General features: G+C 40.3%; 2 protein-coding genes across 9 annotated transcripts in view; both read right to left on the bottom strand.

Moving 5' to 3' along the window:
• Positions 1-2,662, bottom strand: part of lrp6 (low density lipoprotein receptor-related protein 6) — a 56,434-nt gene extending 53,772 nt beyond the window's left edge. For all 3 annotated transcript variants that reach the window (XM_051936617.1, XM_051936996.1, XM_051936583.1), the window contains exon 1: positions 2,336-2,662. In XM_051936617.1, coding sequence (XP_051792577.1) covers positions 2,336-2,390 — 55 coding nt within the window. In that variant the 5' untranslated portion in view covers positions 2,391-2,662. The remainder of the gene's footprint in view (positions 1-2,335) is intronic.
• Positions 2,663-6,452: 3,790 nt separating this feature from the next.
• On the bottom strand, positions 6,453-16,553 carry mansc1 (MANSC domain containing 1). 6 transcript variants are annotated; one of them, XM_051948002.1, is made up of 5 exons: positions 15,703-16,553; positions 13,712-13,791; positions 11,372-11,671; positions 9,499-9,639; positions 6,453-8,839 (listed from the first exon to the last, which is right to left on the bottom strand). In XM_051948002.1, exons 2-5 carry the CDS (start codon positions 13,737-13,739, stop codon positions 7,668-7,670), a joined length of 1,641 nt encoding a protein of 546 aa, XP_051803962.1. In that variant the 5' UTR covers positions 13,740-13,791; positions 15,703-16,553; the 3' UTR covers positions 6,453-7,667. The 6 variants fall into 6 exon arrangements, with proteins under 6 accessions (XP_051803962.1, XP_051803933.1, XP_051803955.1 ...); XM_051947973.1 differs by having other exon boundaries at positions 13,712-13,794; XM_051947995.1 differs by having other exon boundaries at positions 15,612-16,553.
• Between the last annotated feature and the right edge of the window lie 365 nt (positions 16,554-16,918).

The raw sequence follows: 16,918 nt of genomic DNA on the forward strand, positions 1-16,918 counted from the left end.
AGTCATTTTCAACTATTTTGGACAATCTGTGGGTCATTTTGGAAAACTTTCATGTCTTTAAGCATAAAAACTGCAACCACTTGCTTTTGGTCATTTTAACAAGTATTTTTGGACAATTTTTAATACATTTGTGAGTAACTTGGGGTTTGATTTCTGAGAAATATGCTACACATTTCATTTAATTTTGGGAAACCTCCATGTCATTTTTAAAGTACATTTGAGTTCTGGTAAAACGTTTCACATCCATCCAGGTGTCACAGTCTAAAAGACAAAAAATGCAGACAGAGTTCAAGATTTTGTGGAGGAATTTTGAACAACTTTTATGCCATTTTGAACAGATTTTATTGAGTAATTTCAACATTTTTTGGACAGTTTTCATTAATTCTTCCATATTTTGTGAATAATGTGTTTTTTGTCATTATGGATAATTTCTGAGAAACATTGGACACATTTCATTTAATCTTGGACAACTTTCATGTAATTTTTAAACGTCTTGTTCAGTGAATTGAACATCTGTGGACTAAACAAGACGTCTGAGGAACATGAGAGTTTCCTCAAACGTCTTGTTCAGTTGACAGATCTTCAGGTTGAAGTCATGCAGGAAAGAAACCAGGAAATACTCTAAGAAATATTCAGATGTCAAAATCATCTGCAGTTAACATTTACAGTTAATCGATTATTGGAAAAAAGTCCCAAAACTTCTGACATCCTACAAAGGAAAGCAGCAAATCTTCTCTTCAGACGCTGAAATCTGAAACCATTTTATCCTTTGATTTAAAAAAAAAGATCAATCAGATGTTTCTAATTTTACCATTTCTCTGTTAAACAAATGAAAGTTTTCTTGATTATTGTAAACTATCAGATTTATAACACGTTGTGGATAAACTCCATTATTTTATCTGCGTCATAAATTCAAACGTTAAACTGCAAAACAGCAGAAAAACAATCAGATATTCAGATTATTTCTGAGTCAAACTGAGCGATTAAAGCCGTTTATGATCAGGACCTGAAGGTTTATTGATTATCTGCTGGCATTTATCATTTTTTCCAAAGTAGAGGAAATATTCTGGTTCATCTGAAAACAACCAGTTCTACTCTCTGATGTTTAACTGATTTATTTACCTTCATGCTGCAGTTATTTTTCAGCATTAATCGATTCTGTTCTCCTGTTTGTGTCAGTTCTGTGCTGCACTTTACTTCTTCTTTTATTTCTTCTTTTACGGCTGAGATCTTCGTAGTTCAGGTTCTTCTTAAATGTTTGGTTTGGATTAGTGCTCTTTAATGTATTATGGTTCTAATACAGGCTGTATTTTAACTCTCCTGATGTCTTCTGTTGTTATTTTCATTGACGGTCATTATTTCCTTCATTTATTTCAGTTTTTTCTGCTGAACATCTCATGAATCGGTTCAGAAAACTGATTTTTAAGGTAACATTTCTCCTATACACTCCTGATTTAGTCAGAACTGTAACACTCTGATTTAATGTGAGTATTTTACCTTTTAATTCTGGTATTTTTTACTGATTAGTGTCCTCTGCCTTGGTTCATAAATATGTTTATGGATTTCTACAGATTTCTGCATTTTAACAACAGATTCTGTTTGTTTTCTTTATTTATGCTTCTTTCTGAGTTTTTGTTTGTTTGTCTCTGAAACTCTTCCTATGATGTACTTACTTTCCTGGACAATTTTGTCTTTTATTCTGTTCTTTTTACTGTTCAGAGAACTTCTTTATGGTCTAGTTTTAAGAAGTTAAACATAAACTCCAGTTCCAGTTCCAGCTGTTGTTGTAATCAGACTTAATCCCAGTTTTCCACCTTTTACTTCTGTATATTTTACTGTGTACACACTGGTGCATTAATGAAGTTTTTGTAGTTATATTCTGATTATTAACCAGCCAACTAGCTATCTCTGAGCTGCTAACTTGCTTCCATAGCATTTGTTGTGCTAGCTGCTGCTAGTTAGCCTGTTTATAAATTATAAAACGCAGTTAGCATTCTAACAGGAGTAGCTCGTGCCTTAAATCCATGGATCCGAGGAGGGAGGCTGCCCCCGGAGGGAGCTAGCGGGGCTACGGAGCCTCTCTGGTGGACATTTTCCAGCTAAGTTGGCTAACTCAGGCTGTTTGTGGTTTCATTCTCCGCTCCGGCAGCCAGCAGCTCCTAGCATCCCGGCTAACGTTAGCTCCGCTCGGCAGGAATGAGACCCTGAGGGCCCCGGGCCGACCTATACTCCCGAGAAAACAGCTTATCCCGGCCGTGAACAGCACTTTAAAACCTGCACAGAGCAAACACGGAGTCGAAGTGGTGTTAAAAGGCCGAACGGAGCCCAAACTCACCTCGTACGAGGAAACAAAAAGTACACAACAACAGGCTCCGCAGCGCGACTCCCATCTTTCTGCCTTCGTCGGCCCGCCGCCTTCAGCGTCTCCTCAGCGCAGTATTCCCATCGTTGCGGCCGCTCCTTCGGCCGACAAAAGGCAGATTTGCAGCAATATTCAGGTCGAGGTTGGGCTCCGGTGTCCGTTACACCGACCCCGCTTCCATCCCGGCTGGCTGCTCGCTAACTGCGTCGGTTCAACTCTCGGTGTCTCACATTGTCCTGCAGGAGCTCCGTGTCTCCTTCCGCGGTGAGGAAGCTGCTCCCCTCGGCTCCGCTCGGCTCTGCTCGGTTTTCCTCGGATCCTTCCGCATCCACTCGGCTCTCTTCGGCTCGTTGCTCGGAGCTTTGGAAACTCAGGAGTGCCACAATGCTCCTCCGTTAGTCCACGTGTTTTTAACCCTTGTGTTGTCCTGTGGGTCAAATTGATCCGTTTTAAAGTTTGAAAATGTGAGGGAAAAAAAATCTATATATTTCGCCATTGAAACTTCTGGTGTCCACATTTTCAACATCTTTGGGAAATCTTTGAACATTTTTTGGTGGAAAAAATAAATGTTATTAAATGTTTCTTAAGAACATTCACATAAAAAATTATGTGAATGTTCTTAAAGAAAATATCAGAAGTTTTACTGATATATATGGAATCATTTTAAATATTTTTGGGATTTTTTTTGAAGATTTTTACTCTACTTTTGAAAAATATTTATAAGAATTTTCTTGTCAAATTTGGGGGATTTTTTTAAAATTAAACTTTTAAGGGAAACTTTTAAGGAATCATTGGCATTTTCTTCCTGAAGGTTTTGCAAATGTCAGCAATTTGGGGAATTTTTTGACTAAATTTTTGAATTTTTTTAATACAAAATTTTTTTTGGTACCTGTAAATGAGGACAACAGCAGGATAAACAAAAGCTTGAAGCTCTTTTCTCCACCACTGAATACAACTGTAGCCGAGGTTTCCTGTTGCACCTATACTTATGAAGCTATAAAATAAAGAAACACGGAGGCTCCGTTGGTGCTGAACAGACGGCTCCACCGTTTATTGCCGAACACCTACCACACACACTCTGCTGCAACGCAGCCAATCACACTTCCGCTTCTGGTCTTTCACAATAAGAGGCACAGATAGGTTATGCACTGCTTCTCAATGTTAACTCAAATAACCTTATAAAATAGCTTACACAACCATGGATTTATTTATTTTTTTATGGCGCTAAAATCCAAACAGCAGCATTTCTTAAAACACACTTATTATTATTATTATTATACTATCAACTGCCAAAAGCTGCCTTTTTAACATCACCCCAAATACATTGGTTCTTTTAATGACACCAGAAGCTAATAAAGACACATTTAATGCGGTGATGTAACTCCAAAAGTGTTTTAACATTGTTTAAACCAAAAAATATGTGCCACTTGTTAAAGCTACAACACAGCTGAAGGATCCATTTTAATTCAGCAGCAATTAACAGGTTAATTAAAAAGATTAATAATAAAAAGATTAATAATTTAAAAAACAAAGAGGGCAGAGTAGGGGTTTATATTATTCTAACAAAGTCATCACAGAGTTCCAGTTTAATGATGGACTGTGATACATTATTTTGTTTTGCTCTTTACTGATTGGCTGTAGAAACTCTGATCTAAAGGGAAATTTGTATGGAAAATGCAGTAAAATCCAGCATAACTAGCTAACAGGTTTTCAACAGTGTAAAAAGTAGAATCTTAAAACATCTCTAAAGCTTTGTTAAAAACACCTTTATGCTGAAAGCTGATGTAAGTAGAGCCATCTTTTTGGCTTTTTTTTTTTTTTAAAGCAGCATTTTAATTTGAGCGTCGTACTAAAGCAGCATTTTGTTGGATACAATCAAGTAAAAACTGGTTGGAATAACGTGTAAACAAAGGTGAGTTATGGCACTTTCTGTTTTCCATACAGTCCCTCAGCTGCTCTCGGCTCTGTTCGGCTCCCCTCGGCTCCCCCCGCCTCGCTGCTCGCCTCCTTTTGTTTTTCAGTCTTCGTGGAAACGCCCGCAGCCGCAAACAGTCCGCCGTCAGTGTGCATGCTCCTGGGGACTCGTTCATGGAGCCGGATGCTCCACGTGATCGACGCCGCTCGGGGTGCTGCGCCAATATACGTCATTGTGCTCATAGATATATACAAATATAAATATACAAATATACGTCATTGTGCTCATAGATATATACAAATATAAATATACAAATACACGTCATTGTGCTCATAGATATATACAAATATAAATATACAAATACACGTCATTGTGCTCATAGATATATACAAATATAAATATACAAATATACGTCATTGTGCTCATAGATATATACAAACGCGTGTTTGTATATATCTATGATTGTGCTGCACAGCGAGAAATACGGTCGCCATCTTGGTCCGGTCATCCGCTCCACTCAGCGCTGTTTGACAGCGCATTTAATCCATCTTAACTCTGAATATTAAACTGATTTTCACGCGTTTCTTATTTTTATTTTTTTTTGCTGCAAACATCATACATGTAGCTATGATACAGGACAAATGGTTCGGCGTATTTTAATATTCATAGCAGGAATAATAGATAATAATAATAATAATAATAGGTAATAGAATATTCTGATATTGAGCTCGACTGTAGACAGGTATTTTGCAAACACTGTAAACACACACACACTAATATATGTTAGAGAAGCAGATAATGGCAGCAAAGTCAATTATTTTAATAATTTGAAGAGACAATACATGATTAAGCTAAATATACATATATAAACAAAATACTGACTAATGAACACATTAGTCAGTTTTCTGATATTTTGATTATATTGATACTCCATACATGATTGATATATGTAGTATGATGTTCTCTGATATATAACTTTTATCTATTATATATATGTGAATGATGTTGATACTCCATCTATGATTTATATATATTCATTTTCTCTGATATATAACTTCTATCTATTGTTTTATATAGAAATATGTGTTCATTAGTCAGTGTTTTGTTTATATATGTATATAGAGCGTAATCATATATTGTCTCTTCAAATTATTAAAATAATTGACTTTGCTGCCATTATCTGCTTCTCTAACATATATTAGTGTGTGTGTGTGTTTACAGTGTTTGCTAAATACCTGTCTACAGTCGAGCTCAATATCAGAATATTCTATTACCTATTATTATTATTATTATTATTATCTATTATTCCCACTATGAATATTAAAATACGCCGAACCATTTGTCCTGTATCATAGCTACATGTATGACGTTTGCAGCAAAAAAATAAAAATAAAAAACGCGTGAAAATCAGTTTAATATTCAGAGTTAAGATGGATTAAATGCGCTGTCAAACAGCGCTGAGTGGAGCGGATGACCAGACCAAGATGGCGGCCCCACCGCTCATCAGCCCCAATGGACAGCAGCGGTCGATGCGGCGTCTGCTCTTTGTTATGTCTATGATCCAGACTTGTATTTATGGAATTTTAAAGCCACAAACTAAAATAAAAGCGTAAAATGAAGTCAACATTTTTGACCTGTTTTTAAAAAAATATATAGATTTTTTTATTCAACAAGTGCGAAAATACCTGAAAAAACAATTAATTTATTTATTTTTGTCAGAAATCTTGAAAAAAAAATGACTTTAATGTTAATAATATAAATAGATAGATTAAACCTTTATTGATCCCACAGCAGGGAAAATATATTTATTTACTTATATAATTATATTTAATTTAGTTTCTGTATCTTCTATTTTTCTCTCATACTTATTTTATTGTTGTTTAGTTAAATTTGTTCTTCCACAACTAATTTGAATAACGTATTTTAAATCTGACTCACATTTTACATTTCTGGTTTAATTCTTAGTATTTTACTTCTACCTCGGTGTGCTTTGCTTCATATTTATCCGCCCAGTGCAAGTTTTCAGTTAGAAATCACAACTTAAAGGATAATTTCACATATTTCTGCACCAATAATCAGCATCCGTTCATCTCGCTCTAGTTAAATTAAAGGAGAAAGAACAATAATAATGTTTGAGTTTCATTAAATCATCACACTCATGCAGACAGAAAAAACTAATTTGTTCAAAAATCACATTTTTTTAATTCTAACAAGAACAAAACATCAAATTCCAAACTTATGCAAAAGCATCACTTCACAAAACGAGACCAAACTATGAACCATTCAGTAATTAATTAAGAAGACATAAAAACCCTCCAGGCTGCTGCTGCCCCCTGCTGGCTGGACAGAACAAACAGCAGACTTCTAGGAAAATAGTGCGCAGCCACAGTGTCCTCTTAGCCGTGAAAAACAATCAAATATCACAAAAGAAGCAGATCATATTTATCAAAAACACAGGATACAGTAGTGCATCAGGAGTGCATCCATCGGTCGGATCTTCATCCAGAGTGGAGGACGAAGACAGAAACACCACAGTGAGGAGCGTCTGACATGAACAAGCTCGTATGGCTGAAGCTGTGAAGCTGAGAAGACATGCAGTGTATTCACAAACCTTCTGCTTTCCAGCTCCACTTCAGAGGCTTCCTGAGGTTTAAAATATTGCTGTTAGTTCTTGGTTCCATCGCCGGCTGAAGTCTTGGAGCTCCGAGGGTTCAGTGACTGTCCAAGCTGAGGATATAAAGCTGCTCAAAACATTAAATCAGAGGTGTGATTCTCTAAAAAAAAAAAAAAACATCCCACATGGAGCTAAATAATGTGAAAATAGAGTAAAATATGTGAGCTAAAGGTGTTTAAAACCTCCTCCTCTACAGAAGTGCAGTGAATCCGCCAATAAAAACACTTTTCTGGTCATTAATTCATAATAATGTGGTCACGATTCCTTCAACAATAATTTCACAAACATGTCTAAAAAACGCTTTTGTGCCACAGAATGTTGCTTCTACTCTAATTTAATTTGCAGTTTTCCAGTTTCAGACCAGCTGCTGTTGACGTTCTGTGATGATGTCATTATACTTAGGTTCAGGAGGTGGAGCTTGAACATGGGCGGAGCTTCAGTAGTTTACACGTGTAACTTCCTGTTACCGACAATTAACAAAAATCTGATGAAGATAAGGTGTGAGAGGTTACATCATGATCACCAACAAAAGATCTGAAGATCGTTTGAAAGGAAACAAACCAAACATCAGAGCCCTCTGGCCAATCACAGCCCAGTATTCTGGACCGTATACACCAGATTACCACAGTGTGTACCTCTGTTGTAAGCAAAGGAACCAGACAGACATCAGAGAGACGCTAACAACCGTAAATGAACTCTAGTCCGTTTGTTTCCTCCTAAACCTCATAGTGGAGGTCATTGAGCTCCAGTCTTGTGTAATGTCGTCTGTCGAAGGACTCCATCGCCTTGCGGCCGCCAACAGCCAGAGCCAGCGTGAGCACGGCGAGTCCCAGCACCATGAACGCCACCGCGCCGCTCTTCAGTGCCCCCTGAGCCGCCGCTGCCACCTTCCCTCGTCCGGCGCTGGAGTTCTGGAGGACATGATCCGACTGGACGGCGTCTTTAGGGACGATGACGAGACCCGGCGCTGGAGTCGCCCTGGTGGTGGACGGTTCAGTGGTAGTAGTGGTAGTAGTAGAAGTAGTAGTAGTAGTGGGAGGAGGGGCAGTGGTAGTTGTAGGAGTGGTTGTTTTGGTGGTGGTAGGAGACATAGCAGTAGTAGTGGGGGTGGTTGTGGTAGTTGTAGGAGTGGTTGTAGTAGTTGATTTGGTGGTGGTAGGAGATGTAGTAGTAGTAGTAGCAGGAGTGGTTGTGTTGGTAGTAGTAGTGGTGGTAGTTGGAGTGTCTGGCTGTGGTTTTCCGGTAGTTCTGTGTTCCGTTACCCCAGCAGGTGGAGCTGTGGAGCTGCTGATGATCACATGAGGTCTTCCTTTCTTGGTGCTTTTGTTTTGCTTCTTGTTGGTTTTGTTGGGCCTCCTCATGCTGATGGTGGTGGTAGGAGCTGTTGTTCTTGTCGTAGCAACAGTGGTGGGTGATGAGGTTACTGCGGGCATCGAGGCGACGATGATGATGGGTGGACCTGCTGTGGTGGTGGCTCGTGTCTGAGTGGTGGTGGTGGTGGTTGTTGTAGTTTGAGTAGTTGTAGGTATAGTTGGTGCTGGTGTGGTGGTGGTTGGACTGGTGGTGGTGGTAGTGGTTGGACTGGTGGTGGTGGTTGGACTGGTGGTGGTGGTAGTGGTTGGACTGGTGGTGGTGGTAGTGGTTGGACTGGTGGTGGTGGTAGTGGTTGGAGTGGTGGTAGTGGTTGGACTGGTGGTGGTGGTAGTGGTTGGAGTGGTGGTAGTGGTTGGACTGGTGGTGGTGGTGGTAGTGGTAGTGGTTGGACTGGTGGTGGTGGTGGTAGTGGTTGGACTGGTGGTAGTGGTTGGACTGGTGGTGGTTGTTGGACTGGTGGTGGTTGTTGGACTGGTGGTGGTTGCTGGTCTCACAATGGTTGGATGAATCAAACCTGCAGGAAAAAGACAACATGAGATGTAAACATTGTGATTCTGTAGGTTTTATGACCACCAGGGGGAAGAAGAATCCAGATAACATGTTAGCAAACAGCTACACACTTTAGCATCCATCACACAGAACATCCCTGTTTTCATCCACAGAAGAACCAAGAAAATCCTACAAACCAGCAGACTGAAGTTCAGGAACTATCAGGGTTGGTTTGTTTTCCAGCCATCACTTTTAAAAATGATGTAAAAGTCACCACAACACTGAGGTCCATGTCTGGTTGGACCTTTATCTTCTTCACATATTTTCATCTTGGAACATGAGTTTCATTGACTTTGTTGTTTGGTTAAGTTCAGACACCAAAGGCTGAGTCAGATTCATCTTCACGGGACTTTAGACAGAAAGGAAAGGAACCTTTAAGGTTCATAAGGTTCCTGGACATCAGTCCCTGGAGAACAGCTTCCTAGTGTTAGATCAATGGTACTGGTTCTAGTACCAGACAACAGTAATGTGTTTTGTAGCGTTAGTTTAAGGTTCCTGTCGTCTTGACAGATTCTCTCTACTTTGACAGGAACGATCACAAACTGTCAGGGTGTCCGGATAGAAAAATGGCTGGACACGAACCAAACGTTCCACAGGAAGTGGTGATGGACGGCTGGTTGGTACCTTTGTAGATGTCGTAGGTGCTGGTGCCATCCGGAGCCTTGGTCAGCGGACAGTCCTGCTCCGTCGGACAGTGGAACAGGAAGCAGTTCTCATCACCAGCGGGTTTGTTTCCGTTGAACACGGCCATGTTGCATTTAGCTCCTTCAGAAACACAAAGAACAGTCTGAATATTTAGGATCTTTGTTGTGTTGGATTAATTAACTGTTGATCCTAATCAGACCTTCTGCTCTCTGAAGACCTTCATCATTAAAACTTTAAATAAGTCAACAGATATGCTGTTTTATTTCTGAGACGGTCCACATGTTCTTTCACTCTGAATCCTGACTTTAGAATTTAACCTTAGCTTCTCCACGGTTTGATCACCTTCAGTTTCCACGCTGAGTTTAAATAAGAGAATAATAATATATTATAACACACCAGCGTGTAGAAGTTTAGCTCACAGTTCTATCGTTCAAAGTGTTTATTTGAACCAACAGGGACTCAGCACTATGAGCTGCCATTTTGAACATTTAAAGCTAGCAACAAGCTAATTAGCTAACAAGCACATTAAAACTGGTTTCATTCAGTACTGAAGTGTTGTTTATGAATGCAGCTGACACTTTACAAATATAGAGAAATAACATCCTAATAATAACGTAAACATGTAGACTTTTTTTTAACATTTTGGACGACTACTTCCTGTTTGATCAGGTGTCTAATTGTGCCTCTAAAGACGAGCATTTCTTTTCCCCAACAGTTTAAATGATTTAAGCTAAAATGGCCATTGAAGAAGTACTCAGATCTTGTTTAGATACCAGGTTTATATGAATATATTTAATTTAATCTGTCGGAAGTGGAAAAAATAAATAAACTGATCTTGTTCTTAAATGAATAAATGCAGTACTGTAAATAAATACTGCGGTGAAGAGCAGAATATGATCCTCTGGAAGGGATTTAAGACTGACTGACGCTCCAGATCTTCTGATTTAGTCCACCTGCAATGTCTGTTTTCATCTACAGAGTCCTGCTGCTCTGTGATAGGTCTAATTTTATCGTGAACTGTCGCTACAGAGATCCGTTTTTAACTCATCTGTTCTCAGAGATGAAGGTTTCTAAGTAAAGATCACACAAACAGGAAGCTGTTTCTGGATCATTCTTCAGGTTTAACTGTCAGTTTTGTGAGGAAAGGTTGGTATAGAACTGAAGCTCAGTAGAACGTGTTACTTCCTGGTTTTTACTCACTTTGGTTTTCAGTGATGTTGGAGCTGAAGTTTCTGCTGACGATAAAAACATCAAATAAAATCCTGAATTTACAAGAACAAGCAGACTGGATGTTTAATTCGAGGTTTCTACTGACCGACAGCAGCTCTTTAATCAGGTTCATCTGTTCCTTCGAGAACTGTTCGTGTTCTCTGTTACAGAGAGCAGCAGAACTAGAGAATGTAGAACTTCTACTCTACTGGAGAAAACATGAACTAATGAAAGCTCCTCTGAAGTGTCTGCCTCACTTCCAGCTGGGCCCGAGATGAATTAGAATCTAGAATATCTTCGTACGGTTTCTCCTCAGAGCAAACGTTTGTTTAAAGCATCATTTGGGTTCATGTAGAAACTGACCAACAGAACTACGGTTGACTTTACATCACATGAACGTAGAAAGTATGATCTGTTTCTGTCCAGTTGACCTGGCTTAGCACAAACACTGGAGGCAGGCGTCCCCAGTATTCCCAGTATTCCCACTATTCCCAATGTTTCCACTGATCCCAGTATTCCCATTTCAAGACCTTTATTTGTCATGAACCCACTTAGACATAGTGTAAATGTCAAAGCAGTGTCCCTACTGGTCCCATTGTCCCCTGTATTCCCAGCATTCCCAGTGTTCCCAGTGACCCCTCACCTGGTTTGACCTCCTCAGAGCAGCATGCGAGGACACAGTCCTTATCGGACCGGACCACCCGGGCGTCCATGGCGGTGGAGGCTCTGCTGAGGGCCAGGCGGACGTTGACGATGGCGCTCTGGTGCTGCCTGGAGAAACACGTCTCCGGTTCAGCGGCCGAAGCAGGATGTGACATCATCACCAGGAGTACGACGGCGGCTACGAGCAGCCGGAGCATCGGTGAGGACAGACGGGAGGATGAAGGCGTCATGACTGCAGAAAAAGCTCCAGAGCAGGAGAGCAAAGATCCACAAAGACGTCCTGCAGAGAGAACCAGGAGGGTCATCGTCTGTAGTACTTTCTACTGTAGTACTGTGTTTGACTGGATCTTTGAAGTACTACTGAGATGGAACCATTCAGCAGCCAGAAACCGGATCAGAAACAGAGAACTGAGGAGCAGAGATCCATCCAGCATGGAGAAACATCTACAGAGGATGAGCAGAGTAGAGAGGAAACATGGAGATAGAAGAACGTCTACAGGATGAGGAGAGAAAAACACCACAGAGAGACAAGAAACTAAATACACAAAATGAGGAAAAGGAAGAACTGTCCTAGACACACAAATGAGACACAAAAATGAGGCTAAAGAAACAGAAAGGAGACCGTTACAGGAGGGCCTCGGTTTATGACGTCCTACAGCGTTTCATTGTTTCGTGGACGACATGGGGGGGGCGGCATGGCTCAGTGGGTAGAGCGGCCGTCTTGTAACTGGAAGGTTGCCGGTTCGATCCTCGGCCCGTCGTGCTCGAGGTGTCCCTGAGTAAGACCCCTAACCCCTACCTGCTCCTGGTGGGTCGTGGTTAGCGCCTTGCATGGCAGCTTCCTCCATCAGTTGTTAAGGAACAGGTGGTTTGAACCCAAGCAGCAGTCAACAGGAAGGTGGGTGGATTTATAATTGAGTTTAATAAATAAAGAACCAAAAAAATAATCAAAACAGGAAACGCAGGGAATGAACTAAACAGGGATCTAAACTAAAGCGACGGCGCACGGCCGCGGTGGGGAGCTAAACGAAATTCAAAACGGGGAAAGGAAACTCACATTAAGTCCAAGGGGGTCAGTAGACAGGGCAGAAATGAAGCAGATAAGGCTGATAGCAGAGACGTGACTGGGGCGGCGGAGCAGGCGGAATCTGGAGTGTGTGAATGTGACGTATCATGTAAAGCGCTTTAAAGAGCTATATAAATACTACCATTTACCATTTTTTTATTTTACGTGGAACTAGTTAGTGGGCGGATGAATACGTCGTCACACGGCGCTATCAGACGCTTTGTTTCCATCCTCTGGTTGTACTCCATCTTAGATTGTGCTGCATTCACTGACTTTTTGCCTTCACTGTGGCTCCCAGCGTGGTCAGGGTGTAAAAACGGGTCAACATGTTCTGTTATCTTCCAGTAAAATGATTCATGCATCAAAGTGGTTGGTGTTCATGACTTTATGAAGAACTGAACGATTTTGATAACATTTTCACCAGAGTTCTGACTTCCAGAGAAAATCAACTTAGGTCCATCTGTAGGAACAAAACTCCAACGTCAGTCTAGAACCTCCATAAACAGAAACAGTTCAACATCCACAGTAAGAGGAGACGACATTTATACTGTAGGATGAAGGATTTCATTAAATATCACACTCTGAAGCTCAGATTTGGTTCATTTCCAGATGAAACTACAGAAAACGCACAAAAATCTGATGATTTTTCTTCTGTCACAGATTGGTTCTTACTTTGAATGATTTCTAAGCAGAAAACATCTTTCTAACCACCCAGTAAACAGAAAGCTCCTGTAGAGTTTGTAAAAACATAAACAGTCATTTCTTCATGATGTTCTGATTCCTCAGAGCTGCAGGACTTTAAAATGAACCACAGTAGAGAAAAATGAGACAGAAAAAGCTGAACCTGCTCAGAGTTTTCATCATGTTTCTTCTCCATGGCAGTTAATTTATGTTTGTCATAAATCTGTTCCATTTAAAATCACATTTTTGGACTCGATCAACTTTAAAGAACCACGTTTAAACTCCATAAACTCAGAATAATGTCAGTGGATGTTCATGAAGCTTCATACGTCTCTGAGTCCCAGATCTGTCTGAGACGACGACAACAGAGCACAAAGATGGAGAAATTAGAAAGAGGGAAAAATAGAAAGCTATAAATGGAAGCAGCTTCCATTTTTAGATTCCTGAACCTGAACCAGGTCATGAAATCAAGCTTCCAGTACTGGAAGTGAGGAAGAAGAAGCAGAGCCTACTGTGAATAAAACCAGACAGATGTAGAGGTCTGAAAGAAGAGAACAGCGAGCAGAAACTCACCTGGCTGAACAGGTGAAGCGTCCTCCATCACAATCTGCTGCTCTGTGGGTCCAACAGTCCTCAGTCTGGACTTCAGTCGTCTGCTGTTGAACACAACAGCGTTAATTAGACTTATCTGGTTTACAGCCGCTGATATCTGACCCAGAATCAGCTCCAAACGACCTTCTGACCCGATGTCACGCAGGAACTAAAGCAGCAAACATCATCGGCTGATAACGACCTGGAAACACGTTAGATTCTGATGAAAAATAATAGAATAAACCAGCTAAAGTCCATGAAATAATCCATCCATCCATCCATCCTCTATCCACCTCTTTATCCTCACAAGGGTCATGGGGGGTGCTGGAGTCTATCCCAGCTGACTGAAGGCAGGGGACACCCTGGACAGGTCACCAGTCTGTCACAGGGCTACATATACAGACACACAATCACACTCACATTCACACCTACGGACAATTTAGAGTAACCAATTAACCTCAGCATGTTTTTGGACTGTGGGAGGAAGCCGGAGTACCCGGAGAAAACCCACGCATGCACAGGGAGAACATGCAAACTCCATGCAGAAAGATCCCAGGCCGGGATTTGAACTGGGGATCTTCTTGCTGCAAGGCGACAGCGCTAACCACTACCTCACTGTGCAGCCCTGAAACAGACCAGTTAAAATAAATTAAATTAAATACTTAAAATAAATTAAATACACCACTTTAACTCCATTAATTAAACAGAGACATAACGTTAAAGCTAATTTCCTGTTTTCGGGGATAATGAGTAAAAGAATCATGCTAATTCTCATAAAACTTGGCTTTGTATTGAATTTTACATTTTAATATTTTCTAGTTTTGATTTTCCATTTTAAAAATTGCCAAATTATTATTTTCTGGTACATTTTTTAAAATGCTTTTCCCATATTTATTTGTATTTTATTATGAAAATATTCAGTACTTCTGTTTTCATAAATTTTATTTTTATGATTCCTTTCATGAGAGATTTTAGTTTTATATTTTAGCATCATTTCCATTTAGTTTCTGACATCAGCTGACTCATTAACTGGTTTTAAAGGTTTTTTTTTTACTCTTATTCTATATTTTAGCATATCAGCTAACTAAAGCTAAGCTAAATAAAGTCGAAGACGAAAAAGAGTCGATCTCAGAACTTAGAGTTCGAGTTCATCTGAGCAGTTTAGGACAAAGAAGAAGAAGAAGGAGGTCAGAGCATAAAGAAAATCAGTTTGTAAGTCAGATTACTAAAATCAGAACATCATTAATGTGGTAAAGCTAAGCTACGTCGTTAGCTGTGGAGGCTAATAAGGACCTAAAAGATCTGTGGGCTAAAAGAGCTGTGAAGATGTTTTGATTCAGTCTGAATATGTGGATTTTCAACCCAAACATGGTCTAATATTAATAATAATTATTAATTTGTGTATTTTAGCGTCTCAGCAGCTGAAGGACGTGAAGGAAGTTCAAACACGAAAAAAATTAAAAGCGAAACACTCTGTTCACTTTGATGTGAGCAGGTTAGGACAAAATGACAGAAAAAACAGAACCAAGAGGTTAAAATATGAAGATAAATAGTTTAGAAATCGCATTATATTTAAATTAAATCACTACTTTTTAAAACTATTAGTCAGATTATTTTAAATTAAATCATAAAATCACTACTTTATTAAACTATCAGATTATTTTAATTTAAATCACAAAATCACTAATTTATTAAACTATCAGTCAGATTATTTTAAAATAAAGCATCTTTTTAAAATCCGGGTCCTGACGCTAGTTCGCTTGTTAGCTGCAGAGCTAATCTAAACTTAACGGTTGTTCCGGGCTGAAGGCCACAAACACCGAAACGAGCTCCGGTACCGAACCGAGACCCGGTGAGCCCGGCCATCTGCCCCGGAACTCACCGGTTCTACCGGAGCCGCTTCCACCGGAGCCTCACTGGGACACAAAGCGCCGCCGCGATGCAGAGAATTGGTGTTTTTGTTCCGGTTCTACCTGTTCGATCGGCGGGGAGCGGATTAACTCGGCGCCGCCTCCATCGCCCCTCGGCCGGGCTGTGAGCGGAGCGACGAGTCGGTGTCTGACGGAGGCTCCGGCTGCTGCGGTTCGGTCCCGGTGCGAAGCTCCAGCCTCACGGAGGACTCCAAACAACGGGGCTGAGAAAACCGTGTCTTCCCTGTTTAAACACGGAACAATCAGCGGCTCCGCTTCATCTTCAGACACGTAAATCCATCGAGTCCCGGCGGCCGCTAGAAGCCGCAGAGCCGCTGAGCTGCTGCTGCTCTCCGGATGATGGAGGCTGAAGATCTGCGGCTGCTCTCCAGAGTCTGACCCATTTTAGTCTTTGTCCTCCGGAGGGGGAGGAGAGGAGAGCCGCCGAGCCCGGACCGACCGGCACCGACCAGAACCAAACCTCAGAGTCCCGTTAAAGCCCCGAACCAGAACCTTTAAACAGAACCGGGTTCAAGAACAATAATAATAATAAGATTTATCAGATCATCAATAATTAAAGAGGCTCAAGAACAATAAAGAACAATACGTCCAGAAAAGACTGGAGAGCTCAAAGACCAGCACCAACACCTGATCACTGATCATTACCTCATCACTGATCATTACCTGATCAATACCTGATCATACATGGAGAACCATTAAAGCCACAAAACTCACAGAAAAATTAGACAAAAATGTCAAATAAACGGAAACCCCTAAAACCCCAGAAAGACAACAAACGAAAAACAACAAAAACTGCATCTGATCAAATCTATGAAGGAACATAAATAAAAACAAACAGTACGGAGGCCCAGAGACGCCCAAACACACAAACGTGACACAACTTCATGACATTTAAATGGATTTAAATCCACTAAAGTCACTAAAATAAGACAATAAAGACATGAAAACTGTGATGTTAAATCTGGACTTCCATGTGTGGACACGAACCAACCAGAACATTTAATAAACATTTAGCAAACATTAAAAATGAATTTAAAAACCTCCCATAAGTGAAGTCCATAATCACTACTGGACAGATTTAAATTGATATCAGGAAATATCTCATCAAACTTCAGATTAAACTTTTAGTTTTAGATTTATGTCTTTAATGAGAGAAAATTCTAATTTAATTCTGCCAAGTAATGATTTTAATTTGTAGTGTTTGATACAAATATTAAACATAAAATCGTCCGAAGCAGCAAACAGTTTCCTCTGGTTT

The sequence above is a fragment of the Acanthochromis polyacanthus genome, chromosome 1 (genome assembly GCF_021347895.1).
Source record: "Acanthochromis polyacanthus isolate Apoly-LR-REF ecotype Palm Island chromosome 1, KAUST_Apoly_ChrSc, whole genome shotgun sequence".
NCBI lineage: Eukaryota > Metazoa > Chordata > Actinopteri > Pomacentridae > Acanthochromis > Acanthochromis polyacanthus.

Excerpts from the sequence above, each read along its gene's own strand:
- mansc1 (XM_051948002.1), bottom strand. The coding sequence starts at position 13,739 with ATGGAGGACGCTTCACCTGTTCAGCCAG. Across the intron at positions 11,672-13,711 it reads CGCTTCACCTGTTCAGCCAG|GACGTCTTTGTGGATCTTTG; the intron begins GTGAGTTTCTGC and ends TTCTCTCTGCAG. Across the intron at positions 8,840-9,498 it reads CACCTACGACATCTACAAAG|GTTTGATTCATCCAACCATT; the intron begins GTACCAACCAGC and ends TTTTTCCTGCAG.